Source organism: Danio rerio, chromosome 22 (genome assembly GCF_052040795.2).
Source record: "Danio rerio strain M-AB ecotype USA chromosome 22, GRCz13ab, whole genome shotgun sequence".
Taxonomy (NCBI): Eukaryota; Metazoa; Chordata; class Actinopteri; order Cypriniformes; family Danionidae; genus Danio; species Danio rerio.
Genome location: NC_141042.1, coordinates 20,432,753 through 20,459,250, shown reverse-complemented (window position 1 = coordinate 20,459,250; position 26,498 = coordinate 20,432,753). Strand labels below are relative to the sequence as shown.

At 36.1% G+C, this 26,498-nt stretch overlaps 1 protein-coding gene across 50 annotated transcripts in view; it reads left to right on the top strand.

Annotated features, from left to right (window-relative positions):
- Window positions 1-26,498, top strand: part of celf5a (cugbp, Elav-like family member 5a) — a 369,011-nt gene that overhangs the window by 186,028 nt on the left and 156,485 nt on the right. For all 50 annotated transcript variants that reach the window (NM_001130788.3, NM_001431119.2, XM_087303133.1 and 47 more), the window contains 1 exon segment: window positions 23,983-24,031. In NM_001130788.3, coding sequence (NP_001124260.2) covers window positions 23,983-24,031 — 49 coding nt within the window.

Sequence of the window (26,498 nt, the reverse complement as noted above, 5' to 3'; positions counted from 1 at the left end):
CGGGCCATAAAATGCCCAGGTCTGATCTAGGGTTTGCAGGAAAAACCCTATTTTTTTCTGTTGTGGTGAATCTACAGTTGCTACTGTATGGAAACACAACAATGTAGTAATATATAACAATCACCCAATACGTTTTCTACAACTACAGAGTATATTATAATACAATACACTCCAGTTTACTGTTGTAAAAATAAAGCATACTTTAGTATTCACTACAGTTTATCAGTTTAGGATAGCTGATACTACAGTATGCTGTAGCATTAATTAACAAAGAGTTGTAAATATTATAGTGTGGTTCGAAAACACTACAGTATTTACTATAAATTACTATAGTATTTAGTCATGTGGGATTTCTAATATTCAAATCAAGACATACAGTAAAACACATAGTTGTGCCTTTGAGTAAGTAAGGTGCTACCTCCGACAATTCCCACTGTTATGTCTTTCATTTCTTTTTTACTTAATTTAAAACCTGTATTAACATGTTTTTATAAGGTTTTTATAATGTTTTTTCTTTGTTGTTGTTTTTTTATTCTTGCTTATAAAAAGCACTTTGAAGTACCATTGAGTATGAAATGTGCTATATAAGTAACCTTGCCTTGCCTTATATAGACTGTTTTGGTAAGTGCTGGTCATTTTTAACAGCCATTACATGAACAAGTTTATTTTTGTTACACAACATCTCTCCTTCTGTGGTACGAAATAGAAAGTAGGACACACTCTGTTAGAACATGACTAAATGATGACAGAATTTCCGTTTTTGGCTTAACTGTCCCTTTAAAGTCATCTATTTCTATTCCGGTTAGCTGCGTTTTTATTTTTTTATTATTTTCATTTGGCGCACATTTTTTTCTCCACACTGTCCAAACCCTGTCAGAATCCACCAGCGTCCCATTTTTGCGTCGCGACCCACCGGTTGAGAACGGCTGCGGTCGGCCGCATTACCATTATTGCATCATCTCTCATGGCAGATAGGTGAATGAATGGCTTTGAGCAAATGCCACTTCTGGCTCCAGGTCTTTCTCTTTTTCCCTTTCCATCTGTCTATCCCAGTCATTCCCTTCGGCTTTTTATTTATTTTTTAATTTTTTTTCTGTCCACACCTGACACTCGGTCGGCTTGCATGACTGCCTCTCTCTATCTCTCTGCCTCTTCTCTTTCCGTTGGGCTGTTGTCGTTCCCTCAGGACTGCGAGGTGGAGAGAGGTTATACGTGGCATGGAAGGGTGCAGGGTGGCTTAAAAAAAAGAAAAGAAGGCAAAAAACTGCAAGCTGTGGTGAATTGCTAATAGGCTATCACAGCACTGAGAAGGCGTTGGCTCGCCGGAGGTCTGTAACCCATTAAAGAAACGTCAACTCGGCATAGGTATACCGGGAATTATGGGTCAGTGACCGGGAAGCGGTGCTGGCTATCCATTGGTCAGAGGATTGCCCTGTAATCTGTCACAATCCTGGAGAGCCAGTGACAGCATGGGGAGTTTCTCTGCTTTGGTCCGACACCGTGGTGCGAAGCGAGAACGGAACATGAACCGTGAACATTTTTGAATGCTATTAGCACATGCTAGTGGATTCTATAGGCACAATGCTATGGTTTTGCGTTTATAGTTTGTTTGGTAACACTTAAGATTAGGTCACAACTCATGCTATTAACTACTGTCTTAATACCTGCCTATTATTAACATATTAACAGTGCATTAGTATTAATAAGTATGATCTTATTCTGCTTCCCTAATCCTACCCAAAACCTAAAGACAACTCCTACCTTACTAACTACTGATAAACAGCTAATTAATAGTTTATTAAGCTAGTAGTGTTATTTAATGATTTGTTAATATCCTGATTTGTGACCTAAATTAACAGTTTATTTAAGTTACTGTTTATTTCATTTAATAAACACAGAAAATTAATCTAGTAAGATAAAAAAGGCAAAAGTTTTAAAGGGTCAAGTTTCACATATCTACAAACCTGCTGCACATTATTAACAAATCATAGAAATGTTTAATTCTGAGTGGGAAGGCTTCTTATTAACCTGTTATCTTGATCACAAAATAATATAGCTTTGTTAAGAACATTTTCTCAGGTCTATTTAGTCGAGATCAAGAAAACAACCAGTCTGTTGTTTTCCACATGTGAATATAATAAGAAAATCAAGTTGCGATGTTGAAAACAAAAGTTTTAATTGTAAAAACTTTGGAGCAAGCAGAGTAGGAAGTCATCAACAGTGAAATAGTCGTATTAAATAAATAAATACATTTAATTTATTATAATAATTAATAAATAAGCTTTTACCAGAATGAGAAAATAATTTTAATGTTGAGAAAATTTAGGTCGGTGTCTCGATTTTTTTAATTTTTTTTCTCTAAAATCCAAAAAAAAGTATTTACTATTTCTGAAAAGTTAATGCAGTGTCCTTTGTTGTGTCGAAATCGCAAGTAATTTAAGGAAACATTGTAATAGTATATACATGAGCCATACTACACTCGTAGCAGTGCTACATGGATGTAATTCGACACAAGTGGGAGGTGTGCATGGGCTAAAGACCGCAGGTAGAGTGCCCTAGTGTCCCACCAGTGCCGATATATAGCCATATCGCACTGCTACTAGTGTGATATTGCATTTATGCAACAGTTCAATGGCATTATCATGTGTATAAAAAAGAAAATCAAACACAGAGAGTCTTAAAAACCCTTTTGTACAAGGAACTACTTTCTTCCGCCATCCATACAAATCTGCAGCTGACCATCAGAAAAGCAGAAACCATTGCTATTTCACAAAGGTCACTTTAGAGCTAGTATTTGAATAACTCTCTTGCATAATGTCCGAAGTGATGACAAAACAGATGAATTTGCTTACATTTTAGGATTATAAGACTGAATATGACAAACACTCAGTTTCTGTGGTATAAATACAGCACTACAACATACAAAATAGAGAGATATCAACTTACTCATTATCAACCCAATTTATGATGATTTGTTCAGCTGTAGTTTGAAACTTACGTGGAGAAAACACTAATGCTGTGTTTTAAAAAACAATACAGTATGTTAAAATCAGTATGCGAGCTGAGTAGTATGTCCAAATTCATTATTTTCGAAAAACAGAATGTGAGAAGTACCCAGATGACTTACTACTTCCGGTGGATATATAGAAAAGAATAACTGTAAAAAACAGATAAGATGGATTTTTTTTACCTAAAAATGCAAGAAAATTCATGACAATAGAAAATACACTAATAAAATATTTAATGCCAACATATTTACATATTTATATTTAGAGACATATTCACTAAACGGCCTAAATTAGTAAAATAAGATAATCTGATAAAAGTAAAAGTGGGAGTGGAAAGTTTTGCGAGAGATTTATTGACAATGTGCAAATTAAACAATCGACAGCTCCTTTTTATAATATCCAACTTAGTGCAAATATTAGTTCAAATTAGGTCACGAACACGCAGTTCCAGTAATGCCTTGCATGATTAATTTAAACACTCTCCCCCCCTAAATATTCCATCTGAAAGAACAACTCTTACAATTATGTATGCAATAAGGTCAGATTCAAAAATAACTCTATTCACGCTCTTTCAGTGCTAACGTTTCACAGCATGACTCTAGTAAATCCTGTCAGTATTTTTTAACACCAAAAGAGGGTTTGATATGGTGCAAGCTGTTAGTAAATCTGGCCCCAAGAGTACATCAGCTTAATTATTCACGAGAAGGCGTGGCCACATCATCTGAGGAGGAACATTTCAACCATTTAAAAGCATTGTTTGTAAGTGCTTCTTTCTGTGAAATGACTGGAACCATTACCATCTGACATCCCCCCGCTTTTAAAACTGTCATCCCGAGACTTTGAAGACATAAGAGTCGCTAAACGTGATTGCCAACATTTTGACATGAAACGGCACCAATTGCTCTTCAAATGGGTTCGACGAGACAAGGCTGGAAACGAAATTGAGAATAGAAAGAGATCAAAACAAACACCGCGGCACTTCTTAGGAATTTGTTGACAGATTTTTTTTTCTTCCTCACGTATCTCTCTCTCTCCAGAAAGCGATGGCTTCTTTGAGCTCCAACGCCTTTACCAGAGATGTCTGGGAAAGATGCCCTTCCCCTGATAAAAGACCACGGCTGCTGTGAAGTCAGGGAATCTCTCTTGTGCACTACCTTTCTCTCTTAATCTCACTTTGACACTCCGGTGACTGGCTTGCGAGCGTTTGTAGGATTAGAGACTTTTTATCGTTTTTTTTTTCAGTATTTGTTCTTGTTGGGGTTTTTTAGCGTGGACCTTTCATCCACTTCCAGGTAAACCCATGTTAAGGCTAAGTTCGCTCTAGGAGACGTTGTACACGCTCATAAAGACAGTGTCTTCCTGACGCTTTTCTGGAGGATCTCGGTTGGAGAGCTGTGAAAGGTCAGCAGCCACGTCTAGCGGTGAGAACTTGGGAGGCCGAGGAACATTAAGGGGGAAAAGATTTAATCTGGACCGCTGACCTTTTGAGGGACGTCAGGCTGAAAGCGCACGCTTGATGTGGCGTAAGATAACTTGACGCTAGCTGGACCGCAGTGTAAGACAATTTCAGAGCGCTGTAGACATTTCCAGAAAGTGCGATGTCAACGGTCGACGGGACCCGAGCTACATCCGACCTCCAGTATTGTGCCGTTCTGAGAGAAGCTATTGGAGTTTTCGACTTGAGACGCTTGCGATTGACAAGTCGGTGCAGTCGATACCCTTATCAGGGCTTCCGCAGAGGTGCTGGGAGCAAAGTACCTCACACGCACACTCGCTGGCAGACACTTCTTCACCTCACGCTCCCTCATCCATTTTCTGTCTCGTTTTCTTCTTCCGAGAGACTTTTAAAGTCATTTTAAAAGAGTAGATCGAGTCAAAATGCTAATTTTGTCATTTATTTACCCTCTTGTTGTTTAAAACTTGTTGTTTTGAAACTTTTCCAGTATCTCGGCTGCTCTGTTTCTAAATAACATGAATAAATGGGGTCTGGCAAGCTTTTAAATGTGCTTTAGTTCACCTTGGAATTAAAATCTTGTCGTTTCAAACTCAAAAGACTTCTGTATATCTTTAAAACAGCAAAGATCTGCGCCAGTAGATTTGTGGGCTGTTCTACTACATGTAGTGCAACTGCACTTTAAAAGTCTTGAGTTCAAATTCCGACACCTGAATCTTTCCCAATCTCTTTCTCTTTAACTTTGATTTCTGTCAAAATAAAGGCAAACACCCCAATTACATCAATCTTACAACACAAAAGAAGATGTTTTCCCAAATGTTCACCTAAAACTCGGACGCTTCAGAGAGATCAGACACAATTGGTTTTAATGATGAATAAATCTACTTTACACTTCTGTTGACATATAAACACTGAATAATTTTCCAGCATTCATATTTGATCACAAAAGCTTAAGCATTCTTGGTTTATTCTAGGTTAATTCCTGTGTGCCTATAAGCTTCTTCTAAAACCAGTGAGGGTTAACTTCCATTGCACCCAATGAGGTTCATTTTTGTGCCACATTTGAGCTTCCGCAAGATTGAATAATTTTTACAGCTCCTAGGCTTATTGGAAATACATGCCTCAGTAAGTATTTTTACGAAATGTAAAATACATTGCTCTGGGTGTGTTTATTAGTTGTTTTACATGAAAAATCCACTAGAGGGTGCTGTCTACATTTTTGCAAATCTGAAACCCACTACTTAGGTAAGTTTTGTTGTATGTTTCAGATATACGTCCTTCTTTGTACACATCCACAAGAATGTGGGTCTTTTCTTACAGATCGCCTATACAGTGTGGTAAAGTAACAAATTACAAATACTCAAATTACTGTAACGGAGTAGTTTTTTTCAAAAGTTGTAATTTACTAGGTAGTTTTAAAATATGTATTTTTACTTTCCCTTCAGTACATTTTTAGTTTTACACCACTACTTTCCTTCAACCTGAAATATCTACTTATCTTTTCTAGTCTATAGGGATCAGAAAAATGAGGTCCGTGATTCCTGTTCAATCAAATCACACATAGAAGGTAAATCACATCATACTGAACTATCTCAAGACATGGGCGATTTAGAATTTATAACTGCGATAATATACAGTAATATAACTATTTAGAAACATTAAAAGTGTCTAAGAAGATGTCCAAAATCTTTACAAGCATTGACCAAGAGACTGTTTAGAAGCATGCCACTGATGAGAAGATGACGGATGTTTACTGTCTGATTACCAAAATAGCCTTAAACACCAACCAGCGTTGTGGGGACGTTGCATTTTGTTTGGAAATGAAAATCGGGTTGATATCAGAACTCAATGTCAGGTCGACATCATTGTTCAACCTAAAATCAACCATATATCAACGTGTAGTCATGTTACAGCTTGACGTTGTGTGGACGTTACCAGTATGTTGTCGATCAGATGTTTTTTGGAATTTTGATTTTGGTTGTCATACCTGATGAATAAATGTCAGTATTTGACATCAATATGATGTTGGTTTAGGATGTTGGCTTGATTTTGGTCACTTTCTAACACAACCTAAAATCAACCTAATATCAATGTCATTTGACGTCGTTATTGGACATCAAAATAACGTTGCGCTTAGACGCTGGCTAGACATTGAATTTTGGTCACCTGAAATCACAACCTAAATCTAATTAACATCTTATGATGTTGTGTGGCTGCTGGGCAATAACTAAATACACTACAGAATGTTACGTTTACACACATCCACAAATTACAGTTAAATGCATCAGCTTTTTTACAGCGTAATACTCGTTATTTACTAATCTTGAGTACTTTTGAAAAGTCTACATTTGACTTATTATTTGAGTAATATTTACAACAGATACTTTAACTCTACTTGAACCACAATTTTAGGCAAATAATAGTACTTTAACTTTATTATGATTTTTCAGTACTCTTTTCATCACTGCGTCTATAAAAACCACTTAACAAAACCCCTCCCTAAACCCAACCAACAGTGTTTTCAAAAGGATACGTAACAGAAAAGTCTACTGCGATCCCATAATTTTACCTTAATTGTAAGTTGTTTGTGGCGTTTGTTTGGTGTCGGGCAAAAAAACCCAAACACTTTTATGCCTTTGTTTATTAATTATATGTCCCTGTAAATATTATTAGTGTAAAAAGGAACCAATTTGTTGGTGTTACTAATTTTCGAGAAACTACAGTCAAACATATGTTGAAGTTTTTGTGGTTTCACATTCAGTAAATGTAGGCTGAAGCACATATTTCCATGCTCCATGTCCATGTCCATTTAAGTTTTTGCAAAAAACAATGAGGTTCATTTTCACTCACAAACATCCAGCAGCAAATCCAGGGTGACCAAAAATTTTCATTTGTGTTCCAAAGATGAACAAAAGCTCTGCAGGTACTGTATGAAACTACATTGGTGTGAGTAAATGATGGCAGAATTTTCAGTTTGGACTGAACTAGTCATTTAATAGAACTAGTGCATAATTGTACACTGAATAACAAACTGTACAGTGTCTTTAAGTGGAGATCATAAAAACTGCAGACTGCTGAGGATGTAAGAATAGCTCTCACTCGCTCTGTCCCGATCTCTTCCGCTCTCACCTTCCAGTACCTTAGATTTATTAGGCGAGTCGAGGCCCAAGGCTGTCACCACACAGCGCACTTTCAAATCAATAATTGGAAATATTAATTATCGCAGCCGGGATGCTCCAGTCAAAAGGTGTTTATTTCCCTATTAGGAATAACAGAGGAGAAGGGGCTTTGATGGCCTGCTAATGCTAAATAATGATCAGGGAATAGGCTGTTATCTCACTGTTAAACTCCAGCCAAACACACACACACACAGCTTCACCAAAGATGCTTGACTGCTAATCAGACACACTTGTTCACAGCAGGGTTGTTATGGTTTTGAAATCATCCCTAATGTGCATTTTTAATATGTGATTATTTGTTGTTGTTCAGTAATCATTTTTTATAATTGTTTGTTTTAGAAAATAATTGGTCAAACAATCATTATTATTGTCCATTTTACTTTTTATTTTAGAGAAGAAACATAATTTTTCATTGCTAGTTTTTATTAATTACAAACACACACTCGTGTTTAATAAGGATATGAGCATTAAAAATATAAAAAATGTTTAATATTAGAGAAAATGGCAGGCCTTACTCTACTTTAAGGGTGTCCAAACTCATTCCTGAAGGGCCCTGCACAGTTTAGCTTTAACTTACTTTACTTCAGCTTTAACACACCTGCCTGGAAGTTTCTAGTACACCTAGAAAGAGCTTGATTAGCTGGTTCATGTGTGTTAATTGGGGTTAGAACTAAAATATTCAAGACATCTGCCCTCCAGGACAGAGTTTGGACCCCCTGCTTTGCCTCAAAATTTTGTGATCCTTTAGAATTGCCTATGTGGGGCTTCAATATAATATTAAAGTTTATACATTATTACATGTAATTATAGATTTTAGCTAACTTATCTTTTCATATTTGTTTTTTTATTTGATGAGTAGAAGGATATTTTCAAAAGAACAATTAGTTGAGATAATTATCTTAAAATTATTAAAGTGTCACTATTAATTTGTAATATAATATCCTACATGAACAAAAAACATATTAATAATATACTGTTGGGCTTTTAAATTTCATAATTGAAATTTTATTTGTCACATACAAAGTTAGAAAGCCCATTACATTACGTCTGATATATCCCATCCTCTTTTTGATTCATTTCAAATACTTCCCTCAGGATCTCGGGTTAGGGTCCTTTAGGCAACGACCGACATTTAAAATATTTAATTGTTACTTGTGCGATTGGTTTGCTGAATTTTAATCGAAGGAGAAAGTTGTCGTGTTTTAGTAATATTGATGTTGTTTAGCGTTTGTCTTAAGTGTGTGGTATGACAATTGAAGTCAGAATTATTTAAGTATTTCCCAAATGATGTTTAACAGAGCAAATACATTTTCTCAGTATGTCTGATTGTTACATGGGAGATGCTGACAATGGAGTGTGGATCCAAATGCAGGATTTATTATAAAGAGAATGGTCAGGCAGGCAATGATCACACAGGGAATCCATAGTCATGGTTAATTAACAGGCGAATGGTCAGTACGGGCAGGCTGCAGACAACATAAACAAACAAAACAAAGCAAGGGTCTGACACAGCAAAACCCGGCTTTAAAGTCCTAAATCTGTCCATGAGCAGCTTCAGCTGTGAGTGTTTGCAATCAAACAGGATTAGGAACCTGTGTGTGTGTGTGTGTGTGTGTGTGTGTGTGCAGTGCATGACTGGATCATGTAGTTCATATAATGGCGGATTTGTAGTTGTATGCGATCTGGTCATCATATTTTCTTCTGGAGAAAGCTAGAATAAAAAGCAGTTTTTAATTTTTTTAAAAACCATTTCAAGGTCAAAATTATTAGCCCCCTTTTTTTTCAATAGTCTACAGAACAAACCATAATTATACAATTACTTGTCTAATTACCCTAACCTGCATAGGTAACCTAGTAAAGTCGTTAAATGTCACTGTAAAATAATATTAGTGTCTTGAAAATATGAAGTTAAATATTTTGTACCGTCATCTTGACAAAGACAAAAAGTAATCAGTTATAAGAAATGAGTTATTAAAACTATTATGTTTAGAAATGTGTTGGGAAAAAAAAAACTTCTCTCTGTTAAAATTAAAGAAAAAAAAAAAAAAACAGGGTGGCTAATAATTCTGACTTCAACTGTGTGTTGTAAATCTAGTACGCTGCAGAACAAATCACCCCAAACGGGGACAAAAACACCTATGACCTTAAAAATAATAATAACAACAACAATAATAATAAGAAGAAGAATCTAAATTTGTAGAAATAGATATTATGAAAAAAAAGTAAAAGTAAAACAGCCTATTTAAAGTCTTTCGATATGGAGGATCTGGTTGTAGAAAAAAATACAAAGTATAAAATTATAAAGAGCTATCTGTACAAATAGAAACATAAAAGTGTTTCTAACAAAGAGCCTTGTGCATGAGAGAGAAAGAAGTGTATCCTATAGGTGGCTTTCAAAGCACAAGACATTAAAACTTTATTATTTAGTACATTTTTTGAGCATAATAAAACATATTTACCTGTACATTTACTTTTTGTCCCATTATTTACTTGTTAAAATATTTTAATAAAAATATTGCCTTTGCACTTTATTTATTTATTTATTTATTTGTTTGTTTGTTTGTTTGTTTGTTTGTTTATTTATTTTTGTTTTATTCATTTAATAAATGAATGAGAGGTCACAGGATGGGATTAACAATGGACAATATATTACTGCTTACACCTCTTAATATTTAATTTGTTTGCCATACAAAAAACCAACAAAAAGATTGAAATATATTTATCAAGATGACGAAAAATGACCTCACCCACATTTTGATGATAATTTCAGTTTTCATTTCATGCAAACACCTAAATGACTTGTATACTATAACATGTACTGGATGTGCTGTTTTACACAATTCTGAACTGTTAGAAGGCATTACCTGTTTTAATGTTGAGTTTGAGCAGCAAAAAATTAAAATAAAAAGATTAAATAAATGTGGTGCAAAACTCTTTTGAACACACAACCCCGCAGGTGAGCGAATCTTGAAGTGAGTTTGTTTCTTAAAAGGATTTTGAAGCCATAACTCTGACCTAGAAAAAATACTCTACCACAGTATTAATACATTTATCGTAGGTTAGCTACAAAAAATATGCCCTTGTTTTATTTTCACTCACAACTCGCTAAACGATTGCACACTCTCCGCGTTGACTGTTTGTCCTGCTTGCGATTTCTACGTGAAGAAACAAATACAGGAATTATTTCACATTCATCATCGACGGAGGCAACAAGGCGCAGTCCTGATTTGCTCAGAGCAGCTTGTTGTGAATTTCTCTGTAGCCCAGCACAGCGGTGCCTAATCAAACATCACTACAGGAGAACAGACTGTCTCTCAGGAGAACGCCTGTTTCCAGTCCCCCACTGCATTCTGTTTACCCTGTTTGATAGCTCCCCCTTTTGAAAGACAGCAGCACAGCAAACAACATGATTATGGAGAATTGTGTGTTTAAAGAAACAGATGACAAGGACAAAGAGACAACCGCTCCTGAAGCTCTGCTGCGAATCCCACAGAAAGCATTGCCGGTCAGGATTCAAACCCGCTCTTATGTGGAACATGTGTATTTGTGGAATAGAAAACAATACATTGTACGAGTCCAAATTATCGGTTTTGATTTTATGCCAAAAGACATTAGCAATTCCATGCCAATGGCTAGTTTTAAGCAAAATGAACTATTTTTAAGTTGATTGTGTAGGCTTGTGTTTTACTTAACTGTAAAATGCTCAAAAACATTCTCTGTCAACATTATCACTAGTCACACCTTGTCAAATTTGCATCGGTCACATCCATAACAAAGCTGTTTCCTCATAAATGTAAATTTTTTGTTCTATAGAGAGCCAACTCTTATCTTTTTGATTATTATTATTTATTTTTGGTTGTGCATAAGTTTAAATATTTTAATTCAGAGAATTTCACAGTATTTCTGTGAAATATATTCCACAGTATATTTTCTATACAGTATTTTACTGTATTTTTATAACTTTTTTTTTGGTTGCATCCACAGCGCATGTTTATTTCCCTAATTTAAAGGGATTTTTACCCCTTATACAAGATGTAAGATAAGCCTTTGGTGTCTCCAGAATGTGTCTGCTGAAAAGTTTCAGCACAAAATACCCATCAGATTATTTATTATAGACTCCAGAATTTCCCCATTTTGGTGTCTGAGTACAGTGTAGCTGTTTTTGTAGCCTGTGGCTTTAAATGCAAATGAGCTACTTCTCCCCGCCCATCATTCCCACATACGTGTCTGTTTCCCATCATGCGTTAAGTCAGATAAACAGCAGTGACAGAGACAGACACGAGCTGAAATACAGCTCATTAGTCAAAAAATATCCATGTTTTATGCATTTGTGGTGGAGTTTATTCAAGCCTTTCTGAAATGATGAGTCTCACACAAATGGCGTTCACATGGTGATTATATTGGTTAAGATTTACATGTCATGAATTTACCTTCTTTATTAGAAACATGTTCTGTTTTAAAAACTTTTTGAACTTGTTAATCACAGCGAGTTGGATTAAGTATTTTAATCCCAGGTTATATTCTGTGGACATGTGTATACATTTTATTATACAAACATGACACCTGTCAATCAATTCGATGGGCGGGGAAAACAGCACTCCTACGTCACGTTGAGATGGGCGTCAAAATCACTGGGATTTGGATCCTATTTTAATGTCAGGAAATTTAAAAAAAGAGACTTGTTGTGTTTATATCATTACAATACGACTGTGGACACACTTTACATATCGTCACCTTGGAATTAAAAGGTTCTATCTTACATTTTTGTCAAAATTTAGTTATCAATCTATTCTTATTAAATGACAACTTATTTACATTATGGGATGTTTTTGTTTACATTTTAAGGCTTTCTATTAAAAAACAAATGGTACGCACATACTATTTGCTATTGAATGCAAAATTTTTGAAGCTCAATATCTCAGAATCATTCAGAATGCAGATAGAACCTTATAATTCCAAGGTGACGATACGGGCAGTTCTGTCCAAACTGCTTACAACAAATGATTTACATCATAGGCGCTCTTTAAAATATATAAAAAACGTTTTTTTTTTTTTATATAACTCTATGGTCAATTTTGGAAGAAGAAGTTTCAATATACTGTTAAAAAATAGATTCTCTGTGAATTTATATTTCAAGTGTTTATAGAAATATTTCCAGAAAGGCTATCACAGAGTGTTATGGCCTATAAACCTTTCAAGGCTTGTTTAAAAGTGCAAACATTGTAAATATTACAGGCTAAACATATAAAAGTTGGAAACTTCAGGACTTTTCAATCCGCAAAATTAAACACCAACACTCCAGAGAGAAACAATTCAAAAATATGTTTACAAAAATAATCCCCTAAATAATAGAAAACAAATAACAGTTCGTGAAGAGTAAAACAATGAACTCCTTTGTGTTTTGGGACAAATGCAAATAGATAGTTGCATTTTTCCTTTCGACCAAAGAGTAAGACAAAGCTACTTATTTCTGAATTACATTGAAAAGAAAAATATAAAGTACAACGTCAGACGTACAGTTTTTACTATATAAAGATTATCTATAACACGATCTTAATGTTTGCAATTATTTGCTTCAGTTGTTTTGAACGGAAGCCCCCCCCCCCCCCCCCCTCAACACCCCACTCCCGCCTAAAAAAAAGACATTTGAAATGTGTGTGATAGCATAATAGAAAAATAGTTAGAGATATGCTGGGTTCACACCAAACATGGAATTAAGTTAAATATAAGCACTACTAAGTTACAAAAAACAAGGACAATGAATTATGTGAAATTTTTTTTAAAGATTCTGCTGACTTTTCTAGTCATTAAAGCTTACATCAATCTAACTAAAAATATTAAGCTAAACATCTGAAACAAACATATTCGTTTTCTTGACTTTTTGTCATTTAATATTTTACAGTGTAGAGATGAATTTCCTCGGGATGGTGCGATTGACACAGATTGTGTGTGGCGTTTGCCACAAATGCAGAGAATTCTCCATCTTTCCATCAACACATCTTTCACTCAAATTCTAAAAATTCAACTTGATCAGAAAATTAGCCTGACGCATCCGTTCAACATGGATGACAGTATCAGACGCGTGCGTTTAACATGGACGACCGTATGAGACGCGCCTGTTCAATATGGATGACCGTATCATTGTTGCTTTATGTGGATCTATATGTAAATATGCAACTGCCCCTATCCTGAAGCAGATGGTCAGGTGCTCTGCAGCGAAGATGGATTGCCTGTAGTTAATGTCCATCCCAGAAACCCTGTCAGCGGCCCTAGCTAGCAGGTCAAACTGGGAACCCGTCACCCTCAATTAGCACTGGAAGCGGCTGTCATCCAGATGCAGTTCCTGAAGGAAAACAGTGAAATTCACTTGAATTTCGTGCTTCTTTTGGATGGTGCATTGAAAATAGACACATTGATAATTGGATTTCCGGCAGTTTTGGGACTTCAGCAACATGTACAAAACAACAGTCGTAGTTATATCCTGTCTAAACTTGCAGGATGTTCTTCGCTTCACTCGCAAAGATTGTGTGAAAAAAAAACATTGTGTGACTGAATACATCATGCAAGTCATTGAGAATAAGTGAAGCGATGCCAATGTTTTTTTGTTTGGTGTGAACCCAGCAGTAGGCCAGCGTCAGGACGTAGACGCACCGGGGCGCTGTTTTATTAACATTTCAGTGTTTACAAATAAATTACATTAAAAAACACAAGTAATCTTGAATAACTATATATCAGTCTAAAGCTACAACCCTCAAGTAGCCATTGCAGCGAGTTGTATAAAATTGTTGTAAGTTGTACAGAACAAGCTTGGAAATGGTGTACATACTTACCATCGTAATAACAAAACACACATGCATTCATTGCCATACGTCACAGTTTATTTTGAAAGGTAAGAATCTTCAGAACAACATACCATCAAACACATTTAGTCCTCTGACTAAATAGTGTTGAATTATGAATGGTTATTCGTTTGTTTATGTCACCGTTTCCGCTGGAGACCTGTTGTTTACGTTGTTTACTATGGAAATTACACACGAAAATGACATCTTTGTAGTAAAAAGCAAGTCGTTGTCATAGCTTACATTGTTACAAATAAAAAGAGACCAAGAACTGAATAAAAAGTCAAAGTTATAAGTAAAAAAATCTTAACAAAGCAGTCGAGTCTTTTGACATTCTGCATGTGCTATATGGCAGTCACTTTTAGCCAGTAAATTACTTTCTTGCCTGATGGAGAATTTAGCCAATGGCTGCATGATTATTTCGACATATGATGGTTTGCTGTTAGGATTTAGAGTTAGGGTATAGGGTTAGAGTTAGGCACAGCTTTGTAGGTTATTTATTTATTTTTTGCTGTGTGAACCTGGAATTAAGGGTCAGGGTTAAGAGTTAGGGTATAGGGTTAGGATATTGACCTTATTCTGCAATGCGAAAGAGTGCTCAGTTTTCGTGGTTTGTTTTAGAACTTCTGATTCAATTGCCTATGGAAGAAATGACTAGGAATAATATACAGTAAAAAAAAAAGTCAAACCACTTCCTCAACAAACAAGTGTGTCCATGACTGTTACTTACATGCGAAAATGGCATCTTTGTAGTAAATAGCAAGTCAATATCATAGCTTACAGTGTTACAAATAAAATCAGACCAAGAGCTGAATAAAAAGTCAAAGTTTTAGTTATTGAAATCTAAATAAAGCAGTCGAGTGTTTTGACGTTTAGTCAGTCACTTTTAGCCAGTAAATTACTTTCTAATTTTCTAGTTTGACTAATAGATAATTTAGCCAATGGCTGCAGGATTATTTTGACATATGGTAACGTTTGTGGTTAAGGTTTAGAGTTAGGGTTTAATGTTAGGATATAGAGTTAGTGTTAGGCACAGAAAAGCTCAACCATATAAAGCGGTGTAGGTTTTTTTTTTCTTTTTTTGACTGTGAAAATGATCAAACTACTTGCTATAGAGTGTTCATGACTATTTGATTCTGCCTGTCCTACACTCATACCTGCCAACACTCTTGTTTATTTCCATGAGTCTCTTGTATATGAGACCCATCTTCCGTTTTGTTCTGTCTCCCTGCTTCACTCACTCCTGCAAACCTCACTCCCATCCGGGTCATGGCACCAGTGTAATTCCACCAGTCCTACACCACTCAACCCGCTCTGAGCTGGGATTGAACCGGAGACTTTATGTCTTAGCGTCTGTCACTAGAGCACCTTTAGAGGTCAAAGGACAGAGGTTTACCTAGGATCAAACCGGCAACCTTCTGCATGTGAGTGGCCTCTGCTACATATACAGTACATAAAAAGTTGAATAATATAATAAGAAAATATCAGTTTGCAGCATAACAAGCATTTTTAACAGGTGTTAATCAATGGATGTGAATGAGAGCAGAGGTCTCGAGCCAAAAAGTTTCCAATGGCTATACAGTACCTGCTCATACATGAGGAATAAGGTCAATAGGGTTAATTTTAGGCACAGAAAAGCTCAACCATTTAAAGGTTTATAGGCAAATTAAAATGTTTTGTTTGGCGTGAACTTGGCATTAAGGGTTAGGGTATATAGTTAGGATATAGGCTTAAGGTTAAGCACAGAAAAGCTCAATCATTGAAAGCTTTGTAGGTAAATTCAGATGGTGTGGATCATCCCAAATGAGATGCAACTGACACACTCCTGTTGGGACGTGGGGATTTGAATTGTTCCGCTGAGTTTAAACAACAGATTGGCAAACGCAGGGACTCCGGTGATATTGCTGCAGGCAGAAAAACGTATAACTACACGTTTCCCGCCAGCATATGTGAGGTGGAGTCGCGGATCTGGAAATGCCACTCAATTGAGAAGCAATCTTATCTGGCAGTTGCAGGCAGTCTTTCCAACCCCCTCTGTTTTTCATCCCAAACCTCAGCTTTCCGAGTGTGGAAACCTCGCTGAATCTATCACAATTACAACATGTGTTGTTGTTGATTTTTTTTTTCTCTTGTGGTTTTTTTTTTTTTTTTTTTGGTTGCAAGGAAGAAGCGGCATAAGGCGAAGTCAGTCGTTTTATCTTATGAGTAAAGAACGCGTGTGCAATAAAGGCACAAAAGCAGCAGAGAGGCGTAGGGGAGTCTCTCAGGACGCAGGCTAAATCAATGCTTTCCCTGACGACAGCACAAGTTCGGCTGGCACAAGGCTGGCCTTTTTTGTTTTTAGAGCCTGTGAATGTGTGTGGAAAGGGTGTTTACTGTTTACGGCTTATTTGTGGTTGGGATTGGCATTTTTTTGGCCACGGCATATTTAATTGTTTGTGACAGACATGCATCCACGTCTAAAGATGCCATTTAATTTTGATTTTGAGATAAAAACACTGGTGCACTGTTCAAATTTACTTTTCTTTTGTTATGTTAGAGATGAAAACATCCACTGACTTAAACTGATGTAAAAATGCATCAGATAAATATTTATATTTATTTGCATAAATCTGTTAATCAACCTCAGTCCTGTTTAAAACTACAAAATTGTTAAGAAAAGTACAGGATTTTAACTCTTTAATTGCCAATTTCATAAATGATGCCACTGATTTAGTGAAAAAAAGAGATGCATTTTCAGTATAAAAAGTTATTGTGGATTAGATTTGTTTTATCTTTTATCACAGTTTTAGACATGTGAACGATTAGTAACATGCAAAAATACACAGTCTTTGTTTTTGTCTACTCCATGTAGTTCTGATAGCTAAGATGCAAATTTAGATTTTCTCACACACATCAAAGTAAGTGCGTAAAGGTCACTCTCATACTCACAATCACACATATGCTGTTATACGCCATATAAAATAATAATAATAATAAAAAAAACTAGGCTTTATTTTGCACAGACCTATCTAGGGTTAATGGTGCCAACTGATGAGTAACAGTACATTTGAACTCTTCCCAACAAGGAAAACCCCCAACAATCAAAACTGCAGGATTATGTGGTGTGATGGTTTTGTAATAAAAAAATGTGGTTGTAATGAGATCAATGGGGCAAAAACAGTCACCAACAGTAAATTAGTGAAAAAAATCATAATTTATCAGAAACAATGCATCAAAGTCATTGTTGTTTCACATGTCTAGGACTTTTATAAAAATCCAGTCCCCAGTTACATTTTATATTGAAAATACGCCATTTTGTGTGTTTTTTTTTTTACCAAATCAGTGACATAATTAATGAATTTTGCAATTAAAGAGGTAAAATCCTGTAATTTTCGAAACAAATTAGTAGTTTTCATCAGGACTGAGGTTGATTAACAGATTTATGCAAAAAAGAAAACGTATACATATATTATACATTTTTACAGCAGTTTCATTTAGTGGATGTTTACATCCCTAACAAAACAAAAGGGTTGTAACTTTGCCCATCGTGTATCGTTGAGTCACCAAAAATCAAAGCCAAATTAAGACACAAAATCAGTGAATGAAAACTTCCCCAACATGACATAAAGGTTAATTTTCAGTATTATTTTTTTGTATACTATTATAATAATTATATCAAGCTTTATTATTGTTTTGAACTTTTTTTGTATATGTATATTTTATATTGAGGAATTGTCATGTGCATGTACTACTGTCATTTTAGTAACTGACAGTAAAATGTCTTATTTTAGTTAATGTTCAATGTTTTTAAGTTTAATGTTTGTTTTATTCAATCCAATTTTGTATGTATTTGAAATAATACAGTAAATATTGCATTTTTTAAGTTAATGGTTATAACAATGGTCAATGACATATAAATTATATATATATATATATATATATATATATATATATATATATATATATATATATATATATATATATATATATATATATATATATATATTACAATTAGTTATTTAGTTATTAATATCTTGTAATTATTAACTAAAAAAAACTAATTGTAATATATAATGTTATGATCAGAAGCAGCTTTACAGAAAACAATAGATAAAACAGATTTTATAAATGGCAAGAAAAAAATAACTAACAATGCAATTTTGAATCACTGCAAATGATGGAAGAAGAATTCAGCATAAAAAGTGCATATTTGATGCTCACAGCCATTAGTAAACCATTCAGAAGATGCACATTCTGTGTGATAAGACCTTTACTCTGCTTAAACTCATAAACAAACACTTGTGATCGGTTCATGAGATCGGCGAGATTAGCGAGTACCAATCGAGTCATGAATGTGATTACTGGCCGATACTGATCTCTGGTCGATCCCTACTGTTATATTTATTTGGTTTGTTAATGATTTTTTTAAAATTAGCTAGTTTTTCTGAAATAGTTTTATTACAGGTATGAACAAGTTTGATTATTAATTGTCAATTCTAACATATTTTATGATTTAATATACTGTATTTTATTTATTTATTTGCAATTACACTTTGCCATAAGTTTTCATTATTTAATGTTATGTAATACATTTCCTAACATGAACATAATGAACAATACATGCACAGCATTTATTAATAATCATAGTTCAGCAAATACTAATGAGATCTTTAAATCTATATTCATGCTTTGTAACATTTGTCAATGCACTGTGAGTTAACATGAACTTCCATAATCAACTGTATATTCATTAAATAACATTAACAAACATAAATACTGTTTATACATGGATTGTTCATGTTAGTAAGTACCTTTAATTACATTAACTAATACAACCTTATTGTAAACAGATTACGGATTTATTTATCCATGATATAGCGTTAACTACCCTGATTACTCTATTTACTTCACCTTTCTACAAAACAGATGGACACTAATATTATAAAGCATTCTTGTAAAAGTGAATGTGTGTGTATAGCCTCCTATTAGAGGTGAGAAAAATGCAATAAACTGAGTTTCGTCGATACTAAATGTACAAGGGAGAAACACATTGCTCTTAGGAAAAGAAATGGACCATTACACACACATTTTATGACCAGGACAGTGACTAGTTAGAGAGTTGAATCCATAAACCTTACACAAAAAAAGTCCAGTGTGTTTGAAGTACATCTCACTGATGGCGTTTACATATATGAGGCGGTTTGCTTTTCAATACAGAATCTGCTTTTTATTACCAGGCATTGAGTTTCATGCATGTTGCGAGGTAAATAAACGCCTCGGTTTTGTCTGATGTTAGAGTTTCATTGGTTTGGGATGGCCATTTCTCACCATTTGGTATTGGATCGGTTCTGTCATTCCGCTTGAGGGAAAACTCATGAAGTGCAAATAGACAGTTGTATTTTCCTTCAACGAAAGTGTAAAGCCTTATTTATACATCTGCGTCGAATGGTCGGCTGTACCCCTACCTTGCACATAGCCAAGACTATTTTCAGCATTTATACTTCTGCATTCGTCCTTTTTTGCTCTGGTAATAACACTTTTAAAATGTTAGTATGCTTGTGAGGTTTCGGTCTTTGTCAGTGTTTTGAGTTTTTGCCAGAAATGCTACTGTAGAAGCGACTCCAACTCACATTCATTCAAGGAAGACAGGAACTGTCAAATGTTCAACAAGTTTAACCATAAAGTAAACACAAAATAAAAGTATTTATCTCGAGCTCCTCTACGGCAGTTTTTCCCAACCCTCTTCCAGACGGAACAACAAAAGGACACGTTTTCAACTCCTTCCTAATCAAACACACCTGAATCAACTCATCGAAATGTTGGAAGAGTCTCCAAAACCTAAAAAGAATGGATCAGATGAGGGAGACATTGAAAATGCAGATTTGGCTACTGAGAAAGCGCGAGTAAATAAACGTGACCACATGCAGTGCTGCAGTGCTGCAGTACTGCGCGGCACAGCACAAAATGGTCTAAGACAAGAAAGATATGACCAACAGGGGGCAGTACTGTAACACAGTGAAAATACTAAATGGATATACTGTAGCAGCAAGAGTATGTGAGCGGAGCTGAGCGGTGTGACGCTAACCACTCAGTTGTTAACCACCCAAAGCAATCACTCCATTAACATTCTGCTTACGCTTGCTGGCAAACCAATACTGCTCAGATCCCGGTCCAACATAAAATTTCTTGAGTTGGCTAACTCTATTTTTCTTTATAACTAAAAATTATTAAATAACTGTTTCAAAGCAATATTCTTTCTTGTGCTTTTTACTTTAAGTAGAATATTTATATATTTTAATATTAAAGAATATTTTAAGTGCCTAAGTGATCAAGTGTATTTTATATGCTATTTGTTTAGGCAGCTGTGTGTGCTGTCTTATACTATAGTTCAACAGACTGTTAGCCTATTTTAAACAATGAAGCTCTGAACATGATTTGAAATTATATCGAATAATTCGAAAAATTTGTTCCTCGATTCTTACTAAAACTATGAAACGAAAGAATTAACTTTCAAGATAATTCACGCCATTTAAGCCTGAACAAAAGAACACATTCGAAATTCAAATATAATAGATTCTAAAAGGAATTTTTAATTGTTGGTGTGCCTCCTGGAACAGGGTTGGGAAACACTGCTTTATGGCACTTGGAACACTCCACTCCCATGACTCTCTGCTACCAAGTCGACCAATCAAAGATATTGTGCGATGTGTTGTCACGACATGTAGTTAAATTTTTTGAGAGGTGCCAGTCAGGGATCTCATCAGCCTTGTAACGTGTATGCGACTGCAATCCATGTGCAATCGACACAGAAGTTGGTCTTAAAACAAAGCTACCGAACTCTGACCTTTAGAAGAATGACATCTTTTGCCTTTTCCCCCTCCGCACAAAGACTTAGACCCTGCTAGTTATTATTTACGATGGATAAATTTATGGAATAATTTCTCCCGAGGAAGGTTATTCGGCTCCTCAAGGTGAAAATGGATACGTTTAACACTTAATGAATCTGGCCTGGTCCTCTTCCTCATATATCAGCATGTTATTAAGGCGTTTTTAAAATCCCATTATGGTGTTTCTCCTTGAACAAGTCATGCTTTTATGGGACTGGCCTGTCTTTAAAATTGACCTTTTTCGGTTTGCTCCCCCTCCTTTCACAATTGGACAGTAAAAGAAAATATGTTGAGGAGAAAGACAAAGTGTTGATCCTGTCTGCGGCTGCTTGGGAAGAAAGTTGCGGCATTTGGAAAGGCTTCATTTCAGGTTACAGATGGCTGGGGAGCCGGCAAAGGGCGCTTTGCAAATTTGGGTAATCTTGTCGCAAATCTCTGCACAGCTCTTGGCCCTTTTTCATCCAAACTGGGCCTGCTGTGTTGCTATTAGCAGTTTGTTTTGGATCGATAGAAAGCTCCCATTGGATTACAGTGCTGGGGAATGGATGTTATAGTGTAAAGTAGGCCTTCAGGACAGAACCTGTCTTGTCTTTTTAACAATTAAAGAAAGTACTATCGAATGTAATGTTATTACTATATTAATCAGAATTAATTTTATTACTGATTATGTCTGGAGTAGTAGACTTTCAAGCATTCCCACACACTAAATCCTAAAAGAGATGTCTCTTTAATCATTTTGATGGGATGCTCTAATGAAAACTGAGAATTGACTGTTAATTATCCTGCTAAATACACCACTTTCCAAATTAATAAAGGAATAAATTGTTTTTAATTTGAGTCACAATTGTTTGTTAATAATTATTAATTTTAAGTGCTATTTAATGTTTAAATGCATTTATGTGTACTTCTCTAATAACCAAACGGTCAACACTTACAGTATTCCATTCTGCATTACATCCCCAGGTAGGAATAAATGGGAGCATAGAAAAATCCTTTGAACATCCTTTGATCCTGCAGTAAAATCCTTTTGAATCCTTGAAAGATGAGCAAAAGAAGAAAATTTTTTTTTATTTTTTCTCTCTCTCTTTTTTTTTTGTTGCTCAAGTTTGTAGAATAAGGAACCAATCAAGAAAACTTCAACCTTTACAGGGATAATGGGAAAAAAAATTGTAGAGCAAAATACAGAGCACAAAAACTGAGATGACAGAGGCATCTAATCCAACAAATGCCATTCTTATCAGGCTTTAGTAGATTACTGTGAGCCTTCTACCCACAGAATCCCTCCTTGCCAGACACTCTCCGCAGCCTAAGGGGCAGAGATCAATAGGGCTTCATTGATCTCTCTCTCTCTCTCTCTCTCTCTCTCTCTCTCTCTCTCTCTCTCTCTCTCTCTCTCTCTCTCTCGTGGCTGCCTCCACTTTAATTGTTGTTGCATTTCACTTCCTCCTTGCCACCATTACTACACACTTTAACCAAGCGCAGACTGTTGAGCAAACACAAAAATAACTTGCTGATGAGACTTTTTAATGAAGAAAATGGACTTTGAGCTAAAGGCACTAATTTTATTATATTACAGTTGTAGCTTATCATTCCTGATTTGGAATGTCGTAGAAGGATACTTCTAATCAAATGTTGTAATAGATGAAAGATGGTATGTGCAGTAGGGTTGTCTCGATACTGGAATTCAGTACCAATCGATATTCAAATTAATACTTAAATAAAATTAAAACCTTCATTTCGCTAATATTAGAGCACGCTTAGTAAAAAGTGGTGACTTTGGTGAACTGATGACCTTCAAGGCCAATTACAGTCATTTCTGTTGTGAGCATGTGAACACAATGGCAGATCAGCTGTGTTTAAGAATGTGCTCCACATCACTCAAATGTTCGCAGGAAATGGACGTTTTTAAATTTTCAGTACCAATTTGTATCGAATTCCGGTATCAAATTCCCCTATACTCGTATGTACAGCAGCTTGAGAAATTATGTATCATGATTTAAGAGTGAGGTTTGGCTATTGGATCTTGTCCCAAGGTTCTCACAAAAACCAGGCCATTACTCCAAACTGAAGTGCTCAAATCTGGCCACTTCGAAGGGCCCTTTTTGGATTTTGAAGTATGCAACTGATGGACACTTCAGGCCATGATCCTTTGAGCAGGGAAGTTGTTTGGTGTCACACACTGCATTCAATTTGGAAGAGCTCATCCCTATGAACTAATCCCTTCAAAGGGACCCTGCGAATGGATTAGGGCACAGGGATGAGCCTTCCAAATGGAACCCAGTGAAAAAAGTTATTTAAATGCATAAGTAATCAATGCACACACATGATATTTGTAAGTACTTCGATTTCCTACGGAGAAAATAAAGTGGTTGGAGTAGCTGTGCAGTGTGCCAAAAACAGAATCAGGGTGCAAGTCAGCCGCAGGGATGCTGGTACAAATCAGCACTGTATATTGAGTTTAAGGGACACCGAGTACCCTGTTGATCTTTGCATCTGATCACAACTCAAACAGGATTGTTTTGTGTTGGACAAAGGCTCAACAGTTTCAGGCCGTAGGCTTAGTATTGTGGTGACAGCGGTCGACTGTGCCTGAACTAACCCCTTGTCTTGTCTGTACTGTTTTTCTTCTTTCAGATGACTCGACCCATCCAGGTGAAGCCAGCTGACAGCGAGAGCCGTGGAGGTATTTGTCTTGTTCTTTTTCTTTTCATGAACTTCACTACTTTATTTGCCTTTCTTAGTGCTGAAAAGACCAGCACAATGTGCTACAACCATTTGTGCTGTAGATGCTGGTACTCAGCATGTTCTGATGTCCCTACCAGGCTTCTAGATTTTTTTCCGCTCAATTAGCTTCAGAATGTTAATGTTGGTTGAAAACAGATCCACCAGCTAAACCACATAACCCTGCATGTACATTAGTAGTGCTGGTCTTTTCAGCAGGGCTTTAACTCCTGTCCCTTCATATCTTCAGAATTCTCTTTCTCTGGCTCTCTTCGTCTATCTGATGGATGCTCAGATTATTCATTTTAATTAAGGAGGCCGTTGTGCTAGTGAACGGAAGGGAAGCGGCTTCTGCTGCCTGTCTAACCTTGCTTCCCCTGCCAAACCCATTAATGACACAGTGTAAATTAAAAAGTAATTAGCTTAGATATTGGAACGGGAGCCCTGAGCCCCAAACCCCCAACTTGATGTCTGGTCAAATCAAGGGGAATATTATAAACAAAAGGTGTAAATGCCAAAGGGGTGAATGTTGGGGAAGGGGGGAGATGGTTAGGGGGTGTTGTAGAGCAAGGCTGGCTGAGGATGCACAACAGTCAATTATACTGCAGGACAATTGCCAAGATCCTTAACTCTTAGGCCCCGTTTACACTAATGCGTTTTAGTTTGAAAACGCATAAGTTTTGCTACGGTTACGCCATCCGTCCACACTACGCCGGAGTTCTCGAGCGCCGAAAACGTAGCGTTTCGAAAACGCTGGAGAGGCCGTTTTCATTCTGAAACGCTGCTGCTCCGTCTCAGTGTGGATGATGGAAAACGGAGACATCTGAAAACGGAGGCGGGGCTGCAGACATTCACCTCTTTGATTGGGGCTTTTCCTCAATATTAAGTAGCCTAACACACACAGTTCAGTCCTGCATCTTCTCCGTGTAAGTTCAGACTTCGCAAGTTTGATCAAGGCTGCAGTCTCTTCTTTTCAGTTTGATATGGAAAATAGACTATACCGAGGACACGGGTAAATCTTCAAAGGGAACAGTGTACTTTATAACTTCATTCATATCGTCCTGGCTACGTTGTTTCACTTTCTCAACAATAAAATGTAAACATGATATAAGGAACTGCCTATTTTCATTTTAATATTAACAACTAAACAGACAGCAGAAATGTTGAGGCGCCGTGCTGCATATATGAGCGTCATCTTCACTGTGTGGATGTTTATAACAAAACGGAGCCGATAACAACTGTCTTCTTTCAATTTCAGTGAAAATACGAAATACCCTCTGATTTGCTGAATATCAGTTTTAATAATCGATAATGGCCATTATAAAAGTATAACATACAATAAGTTTATACATTATAGGAAATAAAGGCGATCAGTTAATATACAGAATGTACTTGCTTACATTAATCATTAACTTATTTTTGCGCTCAGCCAAAACACATTACCTGACAAGTAATAGATTCCAATGACCAAAGTCAGGGAACATGTCGTTAGATAAAGACAACAAGATGAATGAAATATCCCGTTTAATAAATATAGTGAGATTAGATCCAGCGGGAGATGCTTGATGAGAAGTCCGACAAGCAGAGCTCTCATCTGGGTAGATGGGCTGCAGCGCTTGCCAAAGAGTGTGTGTGTGGTCACGTGATGTGCGTTTTCAGCGTTTTGGTGTGGACGGAGAGCAGTTCAGAAACGCTGGGCAAAACGTGAGTGTGGACGCGGATCGTTTTCATTCTAAAACGCCGTTTTAAAACTAAAACGCACTAGTGTAAACGGGGCCTTAGTCTTAACATGTGATCTGCTGTTTACTGTAAAAAGTTTAAATTTGTCTATTGAAATCACCCACACAGCCTCCCATACTGAGTTTCTTGCACTTGTAAAGGTTCAAATGCAGATTTAATTAGGTGTAAAGTTGGTTTAATCTTTAGAAATCTGCTTATGCCAAATCACTGTCCCCAGATTTTACTTCAAACACTAATTAAAGATGTCTAAACAAATCTTTCAGAATACGTACTTGATAGGTGTATATAAATAGTTTGTGAATAGACTGTTGCAGTTATAAATGGAGAACTAAGGGTATATTCTGTTGCCACCCTAAAGATCTTTTTAAATAAAAATTTCCAATTTTACCACTGAACAGACAAAATAATCTTTAAACAACCACGGATGGGTCAACAAAATCCCAAAAAGCCTTCCATGGAATTTTTTGAAAATGGCGACTGCCAAAGTCCCACATCCAAATGGTCCATCCCAGCAGTAGAAAAGCAGACCTTTGTAGAGGAGATTGATGTCTCATAAAGTCTCATTGATTTTGCCATTGTAGAGGTGTGTGTTCGCATTGACTCTGACACTTTGCTGTCTTTGGGCTTCCCTGTGAGTGGCCAGCCTTAGCGCTCCCTCGGCGCCCATTGGGTTTCCATGGGTCCCTTAT